The sequence below is a fragment of the Bos taurus genome, chromosome 19 (assembly GCF_002263795.3).
Source record: "Bos taurus isolate L1 Dominette 01449 registration number 42190680 breed Hereford chromosome 19, ARS-UCD2.0, whole genome shotgun sequence".
Classification (NCBI taxonomy): domain Eukaryota; kingdom Metazoa; phylum Chordata; class Mammalia; order Artiodactyla; family Bovidae; genus Bos; species Bos taurus.
Genome location: NC_037346.1, coordinates 14,689,199 through 14,709,416, shown reverse-complemented (window position 1 = coordinate 14,709,416; position 20,218 = coordinate 14,689,199). Strand labels below are relative to the sequence as shown.

Genomic DNA, 20,218 nt, shown 5'->3' with positions numbered 1-20,218 from the left:
AGAAAATCTATGTAAAGCAATCTGGGTCATTTCTGGTTTTGAGCTGAATGGCAAGTGCCTTAAGTGGCTAAATTATGAACCAGTTCATCTGCTTATGTACAGACTCATGGGAAAACCCTGGCCTACTTTAAAGAAATACTTTTCTTTGTATGTTTTAGATACAGAAATTGAAATGTGGCTGATTGTTGCCTTTAATAACATAATACCACTGAAACAATTCATGGGTAGATGAATGCCACCATATAGACAGACTCTCGGAGGTAGATACCGGGGTATTTACTGCCACTTTGTAATGACCACAAAACTGAATAGTATAAAGGAGGGAGAAGGAGGCAGCAATCTAAATGTTCATCAGTGGGACACTGGTAAATACTGATGCAGTGCTGTGTATATAGTGGAAAAATGACAGCTGTGTGTGCCACTATGGAGAGCAGCGTGAGGAGGAGTATAGAATGAAACTGGCTTTGTGTAAAATGAATATATGTGTGTGTGTGAGCTCATAGTGCACTATTCATATGGATGGGTACTTGGGGGATGGGGGAGTTAAGGTAGGGGAGGGCTGGGTGATTGGGGGGAGACTTACTTTTATATTATTCATTTCTAAATTGTGCTGTGGCATTGATAATAAATTTTCCTCAGCCACAATCATGTATAAAATTATTTTAACCACCACACAAAGAAACGAGGACACTAAATCCGTCACCCTTTTTAGAAGCACTTAGTTTTATATGCTATCTTAAACAGTTTTTTTTTTTTATTATTTAGATGATAGCACCTCTCATATTTTAATAAATAATTAATGTTCTTTGAGCTCTTTGAAGCCAGGCACCATATGTTGTCTCTGTTGCCAGGGCCTAGCCAGTGTCTCCACGGGAGATACTTAATATTTGAATAAAGAAAGAAGGTATGGGTGAAATATATGTAAGATGTGTTTCATGAATAATTCTGCTAATATTTATAGCAGTTAAAAACATTTTTATGTCCCAAGGACATTTGAAGCAATTGATTTTTCTTAGGTTAAACTTTATTTTCTTCTTCCCAACTTCCTTTCTGAATTTGAGTCTTAGAACTAACCTCAATTTATATTTAAATTCTTTGAAACATTAGAGATTTCAGAATTATGAGTATATTAAAAACATATTGAGTCTAAATATCTTCTAACAGCCAACCCTGCATAAATTGCTACAGCATTACCTTGATAATAAATCAGCAGTTTGAGTTTCTATATGGAAAAGAATTACATTTAAACCTTCTTGTGTTTGCCTTTTCATTAGGATTCTGATAATCCTGACCTTCGAGACCGGGGCTATATTTATTGGCGCCTTCTCTCAACTGATCCTGTCACAGCTAAAGAAGTAGTCTTGTCTGAAAAGCCACTGATTTCTGAGGAGACAGATCTTATTGAGCCAACTCTACTGGATGAGCTAATCTGCCACATTGGTTCTTTGGCCTCAGTGTACCATAAGCCGCCCAATGCTTTTGTGGAAGGAAGTCATGGAATCCATCGCAAACACTTGCCAATACATCATGGGAGGTAAGCAGGTAAACTTGGTTTGATTGAGAAGTGATTCTTTGTATAGACGAAGTTGGTCTTCCTTAAGCTTTGCTATGCTTTTGGTAAACCTGTTCTGCTGCCTTGGGGGCTTCATCTGAATTCTAGTGACTACACACATATAATGGATAAAAGACCTTTTTGAGTTCTAATCTCAGGGTTGGTAAGATTATGCCTTTAGAAAATTGTGGTAAAAACTTTCTGAACGGATAAAGTTTGAAGGTTGCTTAAGACTCTAAAAGATGAGGCTAGAAATTTTCCCATAGTTGAAAACTTGGTAAAAAACATATACAGGCATACCATAGAGATTGTGGGCTCTGGATCCAGAACACTGCAATACAGCGAGTCACAAATTTTTTGTTCGTATTTCTGAGTGCATACAAAAGTTACATCTGGTCTATAGTGTAGTCTATTAAATGTGCAGTAGTATTACGTCTAAAAAAAGTCTTTTGTTGTTCAGTCGCTAAGTCGCGTCTGACTCTGCGACCCTGTGGACTGCAGCACACTGGGTTTCCCTGTCCTTCACTGTCTCCTGGAGTTTGCTCAAACTCATGTCCATTGAGTCAGTGGTACCATCCAGCCATCTCATCCTCTGTTGCCCGCTTCTCTTCTTGCCCTCAGTCTTCCCCACCATCAGGGTCTTTTCCAGTGAGTTGACTTTTTGTGTCAGGTGGCCAAAGTACTAGAGCTTCAGCTTCAGCAACAGTCCTTCCAGTGAATATTCAGGGTTGATTTCCTTTAGGATTGACTGGTTTGATCTTGCAGTCCAAGGGACTCTCAAGAGTCTTCACCAGCACCATAGTTCAAAAGCATCAATTCTTCAGCGATCAGCCTGCTTTATGGTCCAACTCGCTCATCCGCACATGACTACTGGAAAAGCCATAGTTTTGATTATGTGGACCTTTGTTGTCAAAGTGATGTCTCTACTTTTTAATATGCTGTCTAGGTTTGTCATAGCTTTCCTTCCAAGGAGCAAGCATCTTTTAATTTCATGGCTGCAGTCATGTGGATCACAGTCCACAGTGATTTTGGAGCCCAAGAAGATAAAATCTGCCACTGTTTCCATTTAATCCCCATCTATTTGCTATGAAGTGATGGAACCAGATGCCATGATCTTAGTTTTCTGAATGTTGAGTTTTAAGCCAGCTCTTTCACCTTCATCAAGCAAGAGGCTCTTTAGTTCCTTTTCACTTTCTGCCATTAGAGTGGTGTCATCTGCATATCTGAGGTTGTTGATATTTCTCCTGGCAGTCTTGATTCCAGCTTGTGCTTCATCCATCCCAGCATTTCACATGATGTACTCTGCATATAAGTGAAATAAGCAGGTTGACAATAAACAGCCTTGACCTACTCCTTTCCCAATCTGGAACCAGTTTGTTGTTCCATGTCCAGTTCTAACTGTTGCTTCTTGACCCACATACAGGTTTCTCAGGAGGCAGGTAAGGTGGTTTGGTATTCTCATCTCTCTTAAGACTCTTCCACAGTTTAATGTGTTCCACATAGTCAGACTTACATGTAGTTAGTGAAGCAGAAGTAGATATTTTTCTAGAATTCCCTTGCTTTCTCTGTGATCCAGTGATATTGGCAATTTGATCTCTGGTTCCTCTCCGTTTTCTAAATCTAGCTTGTACAGCTGGAAGTTCTTGCCTCACTGAGGCTAAAGCTAGCTTGAAGGATTTTGAGCATAACCTTACTAGCATGCTAAATGAGCGCAGTTGTGCCATAGCTTGAACATTCTTTGGCACTGCCTTTCTTTGAGATTGGAATGAAAACTAACCTTTTCCAGTCCTGTGGCCACAGCTGAGTTTTCCAAATTTGCTGACATATTGAGTGCAATTCTTTAATAGCATCATCTTTTTGGATTTTAAATAGCTCACCTGGGGTACCACTGATATATTACAAAACTTTACAGTTTATACCATGTTTTCATTTGGAGCTTCCCCGGTAGCTCAGCTGGTAAAGAAACCGCCGACAATGCAAGAAACCCTGGTTCAATTCTTGGGTCAGGAAGATCTCCTGGAGAAGGGACAGGCTACCCACTCCAGTATTCTTGGGTTTCCCTGGTGCCTCAGCTAGTAAAGAATCCACCTGCAATGTAGGAGACCTGGGTTCGATCCTTGGGTTGGGAAGATCCCCTGGAGAAGGGAAAGGCTACCCACTCCAATATCCTGGCCTGGAGAAATACATGGACTGTATAGTCCATGGGTGGCAAAGAGTTGGACAGGACTAAGCGACTTTCACTCACTTCATTTGATCCTTCCTAAAATAGATTGCTTTGTTTTGTTATCATTTTATTGGTGAGGAAGCTTTGTCTCAGAGAGGTGGTCACTTGCCTGGGACAATGCATGCAACTAGTTATTAGTGGAGCCAAAGCTTGGTCCTGGTCATCTTACTCTAATTGCCTCATTCTTACAATACCCCCAGTGTTACTCTGCTTATTTCACTGGAAGTGTGTGCATGAATTTCTTCCCAGGTTTACTTCTGTAACTCTTGACTGCCAATTCCTTGGCTTTAGCTGTCTATTGAACTTCGCTATTTGTTTTTCTTCCTTGAAACTTAACAGAATTGAAAGCAACATATAATTTTCCCTGTTACCCCTCCAGATTCCTCTTATAAGGAGCATCACTAGTCTTTTGCTTCTTTGTTTTTGTTTGTTTTTTCCTCTGAATTTGATTCTTCTTTCTTCTTTGTTCAAGCATTGTCAAAACCTAACTAGGAAGAGGGGATATATGTAAATACACAGCTGATGCACTTTGCCTCTACAGCATAAACTAAAACAACATTGTAAAGCAACTTTACGCCAATAAAAAATAATTTAAAAAAAACCTACCCAGGGTTTTTAGAGAAAGCATTTGTTTATTAATGGGATTTTTACAGAATATTTTTTGTTTTAAAAAATTATTTTATGTCTTAGAAAACACACAAGATAGAATGTTAAAACATAATCAACACTCAGCTTCAACAGTCATCAGTATTTTGCCAATTTTATTTCATTTATCACTCCCACAATTTTTTTTTTAGGGAACTGGAGTATTTTAAATTTCAGACCTCATATCACTTCATTCATAAGTACTTTAATTGGTATCTCTAAAAAATAAGCAGTTTTTTAAAAAATTATATTATCAAGCCAAAGTTAGGAATAATTCCTTAATAGTCAAAACTGAACTTTCAGATTTTTTCAATTGCCATTCTCTATTCTGTTTTATTAAAGTTTATCTAAAATTGGTTTTACTTTTTGCATAAATGTTTGGAATACTTCACAGTGAAGCCAACTGAGCTGGAAATTTTCTTTTGAGATTTTTTTTTCACTTGGTAAGATTTAGGGGACTTGAAGATGAGGAATATACAACTCTGAAAACAGGTCTAGAACATTACTGTAGCGGGTGTGTGTATAGTGGACTGAAGTTGGGAGAGTGGACATGAAGATGAGCTAAGAGTAATCAATTTAATGTTAAAAGGACTAGTCCTTTCTTAAAACTCACTATTCCCTTTTTAAACAATTACTCTTAGCTCATCTTCATGTCCATTCTCCCAACTTCAGTCCACTGTCACACAGCTGCTAGAATAGTGTTCCTCTAAATGTTATTTTTAGTTTTGTTCAACAAATAAAAGTGATTCAGCATTGCCTATCATATAAAAATTAACTCTCCAGACCTGTTTTCAGAGTTGTATTTTTCTCGTCTTCATTTCCCCTAAATCTTACAGTGTCTGCTCCTGCCAATATGATTTTTTCACTGTCCGTAAAAGTCAAATTGTTTATTTCTATGCCTTTGCACAAACTATCCCTTCATTTTTGGAAGGTCTCTCCCTGGTAGTTCCTTATAACTATGCTATGTTATTCTTAAAAATCTAGCCCTAAAACCATCCTCAGAAGCTTTTGGGAATCAGCCCCGTCTGCATCTCATCTATAGTCTGTCATTGTACAGACAGACACACAGTCTCATTTCTGCTGTTCCGCAGTGAATGTGCTTTCCACTTGTTTTGTCAGTACTGGTTTTGGGGTTGGTTTGTTCAAGTGTAAGTTATTTGAAGACAGGAAATATATTTCTCTCTTTATTTTTTTTAGATATTTCTCCAGAGTTCTCATTACAGTGTTCCCTTACAGAGTAGGTGCTCAATTAAAATTGATTGATGAGGTCGTTGTATATATGGTATAATATAAAATTGATTGAAGAGGTTATATTGTATAAGAGCATATGACATTGGCTCGTTGCCTTGTTACCAAGTCTCTGCTAAAACTGACTTTTCTCTGTTCCCCTCTTTCTGTTTGTACCTTGCAGCACTGATGCAGGAGACAGCCCTGTGGGCACCACCACTGCCACCAACCTGGAGCAGCCTCAGGTTATTCCCTCCCAGGGTGACCTTCTGGGGGATCTTTTAAACCTTGACCTTGGTCCCCCAGTCAATGTGCCACAGGTATCTTCCATGCAGATGGGAGCAGTGGATCTCTTGGGAGGAGGCCTAGATAGTCTGGTAAGCATCTTCCTTCTTTCTTTTAGTTCTTTTAAATTCTTTTTGTTTTTAAATTTTGGGAGTTATTTTTAATTATTGATATGCTGAAGAACATTTAATCTTTCACCTTTTTAGAGCTAGATGACAAGCAGAGCAATGTCCTTTGATAAAGGACAGGATTATGTGTCTCTAGAGAATTAAATGATACTGTATGGGGAGTGTTTGCATGTGTACAGGATTATTTTGTTGTCCTGCCTTTAAATAGAACTTTTGGTGTTTAACCAACCTAGTTGCCTTTCCAGAGCTTATTATTGCTCCTGCTGCTTAACTCTGGATGGCCGCTGTAATTCCCCTTTTGACCTGAACATCATTTAAATGATCTCATAGTGATCATCCTACTTTGAGGCTTTCAAGCTTTTGCCTTTTTTTATTTCAGTATTTTATTGGCTTATACCTTATCTAATTCTGAAAGATTCTGAGGCAGACATTTGAGCCATTTGTGGTTGGGTTCTTTTTAATGTATCTTTCTTACAGTTGGAAAGTACTTCTTGATTGGTTCTTTTTTCCTCTTCTCCATCCACATCTCCCACTCCACACTGTCATACTTCCAATTTAATTAGCTTCCAGGATTCTAATACTAAAAGGCTCCAAAGTCCAAAGTGTCTGTGAATATGTGCCAATTACTTACTGTTGCTGTGCAGGATACATGAGAAATATTAAGGATGACCTTCCATCTGGGTAGAGAGGCAGGCCAGAGAAATAAGAGGTCTTATCACATGGCTCCCTGCAAATTAGATACTTAATTGTGGTGGAATTAAGCTGTTTAGCAGGACACTTGCAAATAAGATGTTTGCCAACCTGATGACTATATATATGCCCAACAAACTGATTTATTTCCCAGAATTAGAAATTGAAAGTCAGTGCCTTAGATACAAAAATATTATGTCCTCAGAGATTATATAAACAAAACAGCCTTCCTTTCTGTTTCATACACTGACATTTTCTCTTCTACTTTATGAACAGTGTTATTATGTCTGGGATTTATACCAGCCAGTACAGGTGCATTAACTTTTGACTGAGAGAGTCTAAGGAGATAGGGTTACCATCATATCTCTGTGGATGATACATTTTACTAATGGAAATCACTGCTTCCAGGGTCTATATACTGACCAAGCTCTGGACTGTAGCTAATGGTGACACAGATGAGCATTCCTTTTGTCTTTGTGCGAATATAAGCATTGCTTTTCATATTCAGATCTCTTTAATGAACAGAGTTGACTGAATAGCTTCCTCATGTGATATTCTGCATTGCTGTATAGCCTCCTTTCTAGACTCAGGAGACTGACAAATGAATATTGAAATATTCATGCAGACTCCCAGAAATCCCTTCTAAACGTTGAAACAGCTCTTCGTATTCTGTTGACGTATGAACTACAAGTTAAATGTTAAATTATCCTCACGTTTATGCCTTAACAACCCTGCTTATTTCTCTAGAAGTTTACAACATGGTGGACTCATTGAACCTAAGAAGACAAAGAAATTAAATTTGAAGGATAGAAGGGAGAAAGAGGCTCTGTATTTCGATGATGCCTGGCCCAGGATTCTGTCCTCTTGTTTCTTGACCCACTTTAGCTAGCATGGAAGGAAAGAGAATATTATTTCCGTTTGGCTTGGTATCTTAACTCTTTTTATCTTATCTCTTGCTGGTCCTTAACACCAGTGAGTTTTTTCTTTATATTTTATGCAGCCAATCCAGTCATCTAATAGAATTCTGGAAAGTTTATATCGGGAAGAAAATTGATTAGAACTTTCTTAGATTGTAGTAGACTAAGTCACATGTGGGCTTTTTCTTGTTTGTTTTGCAAAGGATATTCTCTTTGGGGCAGAGAATAAACTTTTTATAATTGGATGTCTAAATATTATATAGGGGTTGCTGTGTAAGCCCAGTAATGTTCCTGTAATTCTAAATTTTATCTTATTCTGACTTTGAGATTTAAAATGGCATTCTTGGTGTTATAGCCCTAGAAAGTGTTTACGTGCAGGTTTCTTCAGCTTATTCTGCGATACAAATATATCCCAGAAATCAGAATGAGGAGGAAAAGCCCTTCTTTTTGCTTTGGGTCTGTCTGCAGTTAAATATATATTCACTCAAAGAACCAAGATTCCTTTTAAGAGAACATCACAAGGAAGAGACCTAAATCTGGTTGTGTGAAAGACGAATTTCTGTGGCAGCAGTAGTCTGTGCCATTTTTAAAAAGCTTTTATTGTTCTTGTGTAAATTATCTAAAGACAAAAATAGTTCTCAGGGTTTTTATTTAATCTATATAGATAGTGCTGTTTTTTGAATGAGTCCTTACCTTTTTAACAGTGCTCCTCAAATTAATGTGTACATACATCAAATGGAGATCTTGAACAAGACAATTGTTGTTGGTCTGGGGTATGACCTAGGAGTCTCCTTTTCTAACAGACACCCATGTCTGCGGACAACATTTTGCATCATAAAGACATGGAATATCTGTAATCACTGTGAGCCACTTCACTTTGGTGTTGGAATAGCTATTGATAAACCTCCGTGACTTTTTCTCCTGACTTCAGTAAACACATTCCTGGAAAGATGGCTCCTACTCTGCCTCACATTGAGGGAGGGCATGAAACTCTTGAAATTATTTTGTTAAAAGTCTGTCTTTTATTCTCTAGGAAGAAGAATGTTGCTGGGTATGGTAGAATTTGACCCAGGTCCCCATTTAAAATGTAGCCTGGATCAGAGTTATTCATACGTGGTTGTCTGGCAAGCAGCATTCAGGTTACGTCGTCAGTGTTCATCTCAGAAAGGCTCTCCGCAAAGTTTCTGCTTGCTTTTATCATTGGTTTCTAACAGAACCTTACCCATAGAGGTCAGTGGTGTGCTGCTAATGAAGCGTGGCAGCTACTTACCTTTTATTCCAAGCTTTGTGTTCTCACCTCTAGCTGCATAATTGGTATTTACAAAATACATATACTGGCAGTGTTTGTACCTAGCTCTAGAACAATTAAACAGAATTTCTGAGAGATAGGACCCTATTGTTGTTCAGTCGCTCAGTTGTGTCTCTTTGCCACCCCATGGACTGTAGCATGCCAGGCTTCCCTGTCCTTGAGCATCTCCCAGAACTTGCTCAAACTCATGTCCATTGAGTCAGTGATACCATCCAACCATCTCATCCTCTGTTGTCCACTTCTCTTCAATGATGTTATTTTTTTTTAATATCCAGGTTATTTTAATTTTGCAGCCAAGACTGAGAATATTGAGCCAAGTGAAGTTCCAGATAAAGTTAGGTAGAGAGTTTAAAAATTGGTCTTTAAGCCAAGACAGTGATTACCACAGAATTATATTCTGGTGAGTCTTGGCACCTCCTACAGAATAGTCCTCTCTGAATTTACCTTTGTTCTGTCCCTCCCCACCTCACCCCTTACCCCCAACTCTAGGACATTTTCTTACTGTGATTTGCTATTAGGTGATCCAGCCTATCAGAAATTGGCCAAAGGTTGAATTTGACCAATTTAGATTTAGTTGCTCATTCCCAGGGTTCTTTTACCCTTGCTCAGGGTTCATTTACCCTCGCTCATGGTCCATAATTGGAGACTGAAAATTGTCTTGTATTTTAGATTATCTATCCATTTTCTGTTCCTCTGTCTTAAAACTTGAAATTCACTAGAGGACAGTAATATTCTTCCATTTTCATATCTTGGTGAACCTCCCATTAGATTTTATTTCCCCTCTTTCATCATCACACTTACAGAATTTTGAGATTTAGTGAATTGTGACTTTTCTAGAGCTGTTATTCAGGAAATACTTGTCAATCCATTCATTCATTATTATTATTATTTATTACAACTTACCTGAAGGCTCTAGCCTTTGTCCATCAATAATAGTGACTCATATAACAGCTGCTATTCTTAAACCAGAGTGAGGTAGGTATGTAGCTGTGACATTAAAAAAAAAAACACACACATGTGCACATCATGCCGCCCAAGTGATTCTTAACATGGTGTTTTTTTGTTGTTATTTGGTTTGTTTTCTTGGGTGTTTTTTTGTTTGTTTTTGTTTGGTTTGTTTATTTATCTTTTTTAGAGGTAGTTCTTTGAAAACCATTGAGTTTCCCTGGTAGCTCAGCTGGTAAAGAATCCACCTGCAGTGCAGGAGACCTGGGTTCAATCCCTGGGTTGGGAAGATCCCCTGGAGAAGGAAAAGGCTACCCACTCCACTATTCTGGTCTGGAGAATTCCATGGACTGTATAGTCCATGGGGTTGCATAGAATCGGACACAGCTGAGCAAGTTTCACTTCACTTTGCCTTTGAAAATCATTGATGTGTACAGAGCTTCAGATTTTTAAAAATGTTTCTGTATCACTGGACTTAAATGAAAGTGGATTTCTGATATACTCTTCACTTTCCTCCTTAGTTTTTCCTTGTCCTTTAGCATATTCTCTTTTGTTTAAAACATAGTTTCCTTCTGTTAGTACAGACTTCACTGTCTGCTTGATGTGGAATGAATTTCAGTTAATGAAACTTATGAGATTGATCTGTTCTATGTGTAGAGCAGTGCAGTATACTGTTTCAGTGTTATTGGGGTTTTTACTTCTTTGTTTTAGAAGCTGTATGGGTGTCTTTTGATGCCCCAGCTACCAAATCTAAGAAACTGCTCATCCTGGGTAGTGTGGCTTTTCTGACAGTGCAGACCCTTCTGGTTTGGTGTATATGGGAGATGACCCGGCACCCATGTGTGTAAACCTTGCATACACGTTATACAGATACAACATGTGCTGGTGAGTGTGATATCTCTAAGGAGCACTCAAGTGATAATTGAATCTTGATTATTTGTTTCCATTATTTTCAGACTGTCAGCAAAGACCTTGGCTAAATTATGGCCTTCTTTTCATCCAAGGTGCTGTGTGTTACTCTGTTTAGAAAAATGGTGCTATTGTATATCAAGAATGAAGAAGAAACATCATCCAGAATGCCCTTTCTCTATGCTGACAGGGGGTTTCCTGCTAGAGAAATGTGCTCGCAGAGTGCCCAGCTAAAACAGAGTAGGAGAGAGGAGAAACTGCCTTTTCCAGACCCCATTGTATGTTTTTCAGAACATCCTACCTGTTTCTTACAGATTTTTACCTTTCAGATATTTTAACTGATGCACCATTATAGTAATGATTTTGAGGTTTCTTTAGCCCATGGGAAATCCATGCTACATCTCCATCTCTCTTCCTCTGGAAAAGATTTACTGTGATTTAAGAACTTAAGTTTTAGAGTTGGAAGTGTTGTGGAGAGAGCTTTGTAAATCGTAGCCCAGTTTTGCCTGGTAAATCCTTAAGTGGCTTTTTGTAACCACTGTCTCTTTTATCAGTGCATAGGTTTCGTGAAGGCTGGTCTCAGGCAGTTTGAGGAATAATTACCAAATACCAAGTGCCAATCTCTGTGCTAGAACTTTTCTGATTTCTAATCCTCAAAATATAAGTCTGAAGGGTAATTGGTATTGGGTCTTATTTGACAGATAACTGAAGGACGCATAGCTAGCAAGTCTCAGTCAGGATTTTGAACCCAGGACTTTTTAAAAACTTTAAAGTTTATACACACCTTCAGTGTCCTGTGGTTCCTGCAGTTTGTTATTGTCATCTTCCATAATAGAGTCCAGTCTCACTTAACTTTGATCCTTCTCAAACTGGAGTACACAATCTCTGGAGTACACAGCAGAGCATAGGGTGCATCTGAAGCTGCAGGATAAACCTGGTTCCTCATCTTGTAGTGTTAAGTTTTACTCTATGGCAAGCAACATAAACACACCGTATTAAGGCTTAGAATGTAAAATTTATGAATGTTTTAAGAAAAAACACAAGACTTGCTTGCCCTAGGCCTTTCCATGATATACTTCCTGCTGCTGCTGCTGCTAAGTCACTTCAGTCACGTCCAACTCTGTGCGACCCCATAGACGGCAGCCCACCAGGCTCCCCAATCCCTGGGATTCTCCAGGCAAGAATACTGGAGTGGGTTGCCATTTCCTTCTCCAATGTGTGAAAGTGAAGTCGCTCAGTCGTGTCTGACTCCTAGCGACCCCATGGACCGTAGCCCACCAGGCTCCTCCATCCATGGGATTTGGTGCCCTCTATGTGAATTTGAGCTAGCTTACCACAGGAGGCACTTGAAAGTTTGAGAAAGACAATAAAAATATTCATTAATGAGAAGAGGGATTGGATAAGTTTATACATCTGTCTTCCAGCAAAAGGACTAAGATTGCTTAATCTTACCCTCTTTCAAGTAGAGCCACAAAATCCTGTGTTCCCAGCTATTTGGTGGTGAGCTGTGATACAAAGCAAGTGCTTTCAAGGCAATAAAATGATGCATGGTGCATTCTTGTGATGAAAACTGACAGTCAAAACCACTCAGACAGTATATTCAGATTCTAGAAAAAGCTTTGGCTTTGGTTGGGAATAGAGGGGACGGGGTCATTTTTTCCCCTTAATTGGTTCTATTCATATGTTTTGGCTGTGTTGATGGAGATAACGGTGCTCTGGGCAGTTAGTGAAACAATTTTGTCAGCCTTCTATCCATTTTGTGATAATTTTCACCAGTGAAGTGATTCATTTCAAAATTATCTCCCCAAGAAATAATAGCGCTGCTTATATGGTTAGTGAAACATTCAGTCACTCAATAAATATTTGAGTGCTTATTCTATGTCAGGCTGTATTCCATGTATTGAGAATATAGTTGTGAACAAGTACATCGTCAGATAATTACTGCAAAGGAAGATGAGACCAGATACAGAGCTGCTCCTGTGGACTTTTACTACATTGAACATTGAGTTATATCTGACCTAAGAGACCAGTAATGGCCATTCTAGGAACTTCTCATCACATTCTGTCCCCTGTCCCATCTCAGAAAATAATCTATTACATCACCATCTTTTTCTGTTGATATAAGACTTTTTTTTTTCCTTCAAGCTAAGGAGTTTTCTGATGATTTTGTATAATCTCAACTCCTTTATGCTATTCCACATCAAGTCTGTTCTGTTCTCATCATGAGTTTGTCTAATAGTTTTGGCACAGTTACAGATTCTTTTCACTGGTTCAATTAGTTATATTTTATGGTGCTTTTCTAAATAGCTTTGTGAAAAATCAGATTAAAATTTGCAGCCTAGCAGCTGAAAACCATACTTTACCTCGGAGATAGTGTGTGCCTACTAAAATCTAAAACTGATAGGAAAAACACAGATTGATATTTTTGATGCCAGTAAGATTTTGGTATAAGTTTTGTTTGTGATGGGAATCATTGTGTACTATTTTTACATCATTCTATTTTGATTCCTGCCTAGCAGAGCTATTGGCAAACTGTATGCCCTGAAACATTTCTTAGACTCTCTTCAATTAAATCAGTTCTGGAAAGTATCACATAAGAGGTAGTAATTCCAGAAAGGAGCAAAGAAATGTGTGAGCTTAAGATTGCTACCTCTAAGTAAGAGAATGTCTTCATATTCTCAGACAGCTCCATAGTTTCAGAAGCAGACAGGTATACTTTAGACTGGTCAGATGGACCTTGTCAAGGGGACTAACCCAGATTAGTCTTTGTGAACATTCATGGGGTTTTGTGTTTTGTTTAATTTTCACTCTACTTGGTGGCCATGTCAAGACTTGTCCTTTTCTTAGAGTCTGACAGACGTGCCTTACAGAACCTCAGTCTTGAATTCTTTTTTTGTACTTCTGATATTAAAGCATGTTACCATTGGATGAAGGAATTTCCTTTTGGTAGGCAAACTCAGCTCTCAAACTTTTGACTCAACCAGGTTCTGCAGCAGAACTCATGTATCCGTGCTGAAATCTCTTTAGCCCATAAATTAAAATAAGTCACCATGAAATCACTGCTTTGCATTCAATTACTGAATGAACAGTGAAGCAATACATTATTTTGTAGTTCAACACGAACTGAGCTGTTTGAGCACTAATTCAGACATGCTGAAGCACCCCACTCTTTGGCAGTAGCCAATGTTAGTGTTACTGTTAATGTGCTATTTAATGTGATTTAGATTAGAGGCTGGGGAAGCTTTACCACTAGCAGAAATTTTAGACATGGGTATCAACTACAGACCTTTAGGAAAATTCTGTTTAATTTGCAGCATTTAAAATATTCTCTTCTTGAAATTATAACCCCTCCTTTCTTCATCTTCCTGTGTACTGATTTAGTTGGTCTATAAAAAAGTGTTAGTTGCTCAGTCATGTTTGATTCTTTGCGACCCTGTGGACTGTAGCTTGCCAGGCTCCTCTGTCCATGGAATCCTCCAAGCAAGAACACTGGAGTGGGTGGCCATTCCCTTCTCCGGGGGATCTTCCCGAACCAGGGATCAAACCTGGGCCTCCTTCACTGCAGGCAAATTCTTTACTGCCTGAACCACCAGGGAAGCAAGCTGACATTACTTCCTTCATGGAGAAAATAGCAGCCTTATTAAGGCAGTCCTGGGAATAATGGTAAATAGCCCCAAAAGACCACTTAAAACATAATACAGCATTTGAGATTAAAGTCATACCTTACTTTACACTCACCTCCCCTAGCTCACTGGATAACAGATATCACTGAATTTTTACAAGTGCAGTTTGATTGATTTTGTACCTGACCTGATTAGAAAGTATTACCAAACAAATGAATCTTGTCTGACTCAGGGTAATACCAGCAACTGAACTGAAACATTAGTGGCTGGTTCAGGCTAACATGACAACAACATTGCTTTGTTTAGTTCGGCTCTCTAGCCTCCCTGCTCACCCCCCAATTAATATCTGCCTCAATCTGCTTGTCACTGTAGACGGGAGAGGCCCTCGCTGGGGAATGGGCTCCTGCCCTTGCTGACAGCCCCTGTTACTCATGTCTGTCACTGTGCTGTCACCTGCGTCATATTTTCAGAGGAAGATGATAGCCTCTCAGAAACCTTTCAGTCAAAAGGAAGGCTGCCAAATAAAGTCTGAATAAGCTATAGTTTTGCTAGTTAGAAAGCATACTGAAATTGTCCTTTACTTGTGCTCTCTGGACATAGCCCAGTTAGGTGAACCTTTTTATTTCTGGCTATGTGTCTCTAATACCCCTTGCATTCTCTGTCTCTAAGATCAGAGATCTTGAGTCTGGGTTGCAGCTCAGGTGTATCTGATCAGCTGAACATAAATGGAGGAGTGTCAGAATTGCTTTTCAGTTTCTCTTATATGGTTTTGAATAAAATTGACAAGCAGCATGGGGGGGCGGGGAAGAGTACATTTAGATCCTGTCCAGCTAAGATAATACTCATATAATGCTCAAATATAATAAGAATGAAATCTAAGAAAATAAGGGCTATAAATGGGCTTTTTTCCCTTTGGAAATAACACCACTAGTGAGTGCCTTTTTTCACTACCTTTTATTGAATTTAGCATCTTTGATAATATTGCTGTTTCTCTTCCAGTGTGTTTTTTTTTCTTGCCATCAAGTCCCAACTAGGTCTATAAAGAATTCCATCTCTTTCAAACTTGAGTTGTGAGATAACCCAGAAGGGAGGATAATGGCTGGTGGGGAGAATGTGTAAGCCCATCAGAAAGTCATAAAACCAGATCAAAACCAGCACTGGGAGAAATGAGACATTCTGCATCATTGCCTTCCTTAGAAAGGGCTTTTCTTTCTGCTCAAGTTCTAGCTTCCTTTTCAATTCAGGAGATAGCTCCAAAGTAATTTCTAAACTGATAACTCTTGTTTGACTCCAGATAATAGTTAATTCTCTAAGGCAGTGGTTTTCAACCTTGTCTGTACATTGGAATCACTAGGGCAACTTTTTAAAGTTCTGATGCCCAGGCTACACCTCAGAACAATTAAATCACTATGACTGGAACTGAGACTCGGGCATCAGTGGTTTTAAAAGTCCCCTTCCCCCGATGTACTACAGCCCATGGGATCACAAAGACTCAGACATGACTTAGCAGCTGAACAACAACTCCCCACACTGCACACACAAAGGTGGTTGATTCCACTTTGTCTTTAAGGTTGAAAGCCATAGTTATTAGAACAAAATTGAGATAGTTATTAATACTCTTAGAAAGTTTGATACTCTAAGAAACCTCCAAGTTTCATAAGGAGAAATTGAAAACTAGAGACCTCCCATAAGCAGCTTGCTTTTGCAAATTTGTTTTCTATGGCTTCTTTCTTTTTTGACACGTATCTACCCTGTGCTCCAATCTACTTAGACTGCTCATTCTTCTTGATCATGCTTTTATTCCTACTTTTTTAACCTTTGTACATTCTGAGAAATAACCTCTCCCATTTTTGCCTTCTGTAATTTCACAAGCATCTTTTCATTATCCTTCAGCCAAAAGGAGGCTCTTCTCTCTAGAACTTTGCTTTTTTTGTGTTAGCATGTTCTGTATGGTTTTGCATTCGTGTTTTATTTTTCTGCTAGTTTGTAAAGCCTGGATCTGGTTTGTCTGTGTATCCCCCCCATCACCTGGCATCTTTACATTCCCCATTGTACCTTTTCTCCAACAAACGTTATGTAAGTGTGTGTTTGAATAAAAGGACTCTCGTGCTCTGGATGTGGGCTGTTCTAGGAACAGGGAGAAGGCAGAAGCGTAATGTCCTTTCCGTTTGCTGTCATGTTTCCAGTTACTCAGAGTCTTGGTTGTGATGACCTTTTCATCTGTCTCTGCCTGCGACATGTCGTCCCAGGTCCAACCATTACGTAGTCTTCAGAACCAGGTTTTGGAAGTGTTGACTCAGGTTTGGAGTGCTCTGTAGCCTAGTGCAGAGCAGCTTATTTGTGCCCGTTAGGCAGCGCCTGTCTGGGTGGGGTTTTTTTTTTTTTTCCTGCTATGATGGAAACAGAATGTCATAAGTCCCATTCTTTTTCAATATATATATTATTTTTGAAATTTGACAACTCAGTTTTATGTATCTGTTCACTGAGAAGATAATAAATCCTCTCTCTCAAATCCTGAAGATGATAGTACAGTTTTTTTTAACACATCCATAGCATCGAGTTCTCCAAGTTTCTATCACTAAATGATAATAAAGGAAACTGTTTTGTAAAGCAGACAAGGCATTTGGTGATTCAGAGATGAATTTTAGATTCACAGTGAGAACTAGGGAAGCAGCAGTGTGAAATTGTAACACAAAAAAAGTGGCGTTGGCCTTTTCAACAGCACGGTTAGTTTCGTGTATGTGTGTTTTATGTTTCTTCATGCTAGCTGTTTTCAGCTTCAGTTCTTTTAAATACTTTTGTCCTGAAATTCAGGGTGAATTATATCAGAGCCCTGGCGGGGTGTGGGGGGTGGTGGGAGGCAGAGCTAAGACCATGTGGAATTATTTTCCTGTCACCAAGCTACTTATGTTAATCTAATTCTTTAGTAGCTAACATCCTTTTAAATAATCGACTTCAGAGAAATCACAGCATTTTCCCCTTAATTGTACTGGCTGTGAGAGTTGAAAAATGGCAAGCCTTCCCACTTCCTCCCCAGGTAGGCTATCCTCCTAACCCAGCTGTTTGCTTTCTTAGCAAAGTTCTAAACTGAAAATCCCTCTTGTTCCAGCTGTAATTTTTGGAGCTTGAAATTGCAGTTCACTAATGGTTTGGCCCCCACTTTCTCAGTGAGGCAGCAAGTTTTGTAGTTCAAAGCACATTTTCATTTTTGTTTTCTTTTTTCCCCCTCAAATTTCCTTTTAAAAAATAAGACGTATCCAAAACATTACTACCTGGAGATAGAGCTTTTTGGAATATGTAAATTCTTTAAATGCTGTTTGGGTTTGTGTCTGTGTACCCCAGTGGAAAGATTGGATCTGAAACATCCCTGAGGTGTCCCAGCTCCATCTTTTTTCCAGGTTTTCTCGAAACTCCCACACATCATCATGTCCCCTACTTAGTTCCCTTAGGATGTATTTCTTTGCAATCTAGAATTTCTTTAGACTTTGGGAGTGAAGTTGAATAGCATGTGTTCCCCGCAAACTTGGTAGAGCAATTTGCACGTTCTTTATGGGCATCTAGTACTTAGCTAAATGAACTCTACCTTTCTCTCCTCTCTCTCCTTCTCTCTTTCAGCTTGGCAGTGACCTTGGCGGGGGCATTGGAGGAAGTCCGGCAGTAAGTGCCATCGGTTTTTTCACCATGGGATGCGCTGCCCCCGTTTGATGCCTTTCCTATGCGCACCTTCTCAGACCAGCCACCGCTGCTGTCTAGCCCTGTACACCAGAACCTCTATGGCAGTGTTAAGAAGAGTAGATAGTAGTGTAGGGTTACTCGGAATCTTTGGAACTATACTCCACATGTGCTGTAAGGGTGTCTTTAGGGATTGGCGCTCTGGTGTCTACAGAGTTCTTTGTCTTCCTGATGGTAAAGAGCCAGAGGAAATGAAACCTCCCATCTTGATGTGAGAATACCCTTATTCTCTTCTGTCATCTACAAAGAGCTTGAGAGACAGCTGGACTCCAAGTGAGACTCTCCTCGTAAAAGAATTGGGGAGTATGAGTATCCATCTCCCCCAGGAGAGTTTCCTGGGGATACTATAGGCCTTTTGCACAGAATCATGGAAGCTAAAATTGGAAACAAATAGGAAAAACCTTGGGTTACTGTGTTCCTGATCCTGCTGATTACTCTTTTAATAGAACGTCTAAAGAGTGTGTATATCTTTTCAATGATGAAAAAATAACCATGATGATTTAAAGGACAAAGAATATATGAGTTAAACTCCTAAGAATATTATAATTATGGTGTGTTCTTACTGATTTACCGATAACTTAAAATAGATAACAACACTTGAAGGACTATTAATCTGTTCTTGCTGATCTCCCTGCTCCCCTTCCCTTTTCTTCCCTGCAGGTGGGACAGTCCTTCATCCCATCATCAGTGCCTGCAACCTTTGCTCCCTCCCCTACTCCTGCTGTGGTCAGCAGTGGTCTGAATGACCTGTTTGAACTCTCCACGGGGATAGGCATGGCACCTGGTGGATATGTGGCTCCTAAGGCTGTAAGTAACACAACACTTTGTGGACAGGACTTGAATTATTTAATGTTTAACATTTGCATTACTCCCACTGATAATAAGTCCAAGGTTGGGGCCCTTGTTCTAGAGAATTTATGAGGAAGATGAATGGTAGCCTCAAACCTAGCAATAAGAAGCGCCATAGCACCCTTATTAACCATTTTTATAGTTAGACTTAAAATTGGAAATGTTAAGCGTTTACGTTTTGTTCTGTAGTTTAGAAATATTGCCTTGCTTGTCAGCACTGAAATCAATCTAGTGCTTTGAATTGATACAGAGTTCAAAGCAGAGAGGGAAAGACATAACATTTTACTTCCTATTCCTTCTACTCTCCTTTTCCACTGGTATTGCATGTGGATTCTAGAGTGCCATTGCTCAGACTTGGTTTTCATGCATCTTAGTGCACCTTTTTAGAGTTTTGATTTAGGTTAGTGTTGTTGATATCTTTCTAGTCTCAGCCTCTCTTGATGTCATGCTCAAAAGGAAATTCAGAAGAGGAAGGGGAAACTTCTGTAAATGAAGCTTATTTCAGCATCTTAACTGCCTAACAAAGTGAAATCTTAATTTCATCTTTATTTACTCAAAAACAGCAGTGAGATGAATCCTGTCTGATTTCATTGGGCCTTATGCTGTATTTTAGGTCTGGCTGCCTGCAGTAAAGGCTAAAGGCCTGGAGATTTCAGGAACATTTACTCACCGCCAAGGGCATATCTATATGGAAATGAACTTCACCAACAAAGCTCTACAGCACATGACAGACTTCGCAATTCAGTTTAACAAGAATAGGTAAGAAATCTAAGTTCCCCAGCTTAATCCTGAGACAGCAGTGTACCTTGTGTCTAACAAGTGAGTGTTCCGTTTAGCAGTGGGTAAAAGCTCTTGTATTGGCAGATGCTCCATGTAGACTGAGCGAAGGCTCTTGTATATCTCTTCAGTGGTCAGCTTTAACTCTGGAGGCTCTAGGGAATTCTGCCGAGAAGGTTGTCCATATGGAATAAGGAAACCAGGACTGACTGCCGTAAAGGATTCTAGAACTAGTATGTCTTTATTAACACAGTTTACCAAAAAAAATACTTTTAGTTGAAATCCATTTATATGGTTAATAATAATTATTTTGCATCTGAGTGCCAGACATTTCTAGGTACTAAAGCTAGAGTGATGAAACAAACCAATGTGTGTCTCAGATGTGTGCCCGGTGTTTGTAACTTGG

General features: G+C 39.2%; 1 protein-coding gene across 7 annotated transcripts in view; it reads left to right on the top strand.

The window, feature by feature from the left end:
- Window positions 1–20,218, top strand: part of AP2B1 (adaptor related protein complex 2 subunit beta 1) — a 114,305-nt gene that overhangs the window by 54,402 nt on the left and 39,685 nt on the right. For 5 of the 7 annotated variants that reach the window (XM_059877727.1, XM_024979622.2, XM_024979621.2 and 2 more), the window contains 5 exon segments: window positions 1,275–1,534; window positions 5,833–6,025; window positions 18,070–18,111; window positions 18,847–18,993; window positions 19,649–19,794. In XM_059877727.1, the coding sequence (XP_059733710.1) occupies window positions 1,275–1,534; window positions 5,833–6,025; window positions 18,070–18,111; window positions 18,847–18,993; window positions 19,649–19,794 (788 nt within the window). 7 annotated transcript variants of the gene reach the window in all.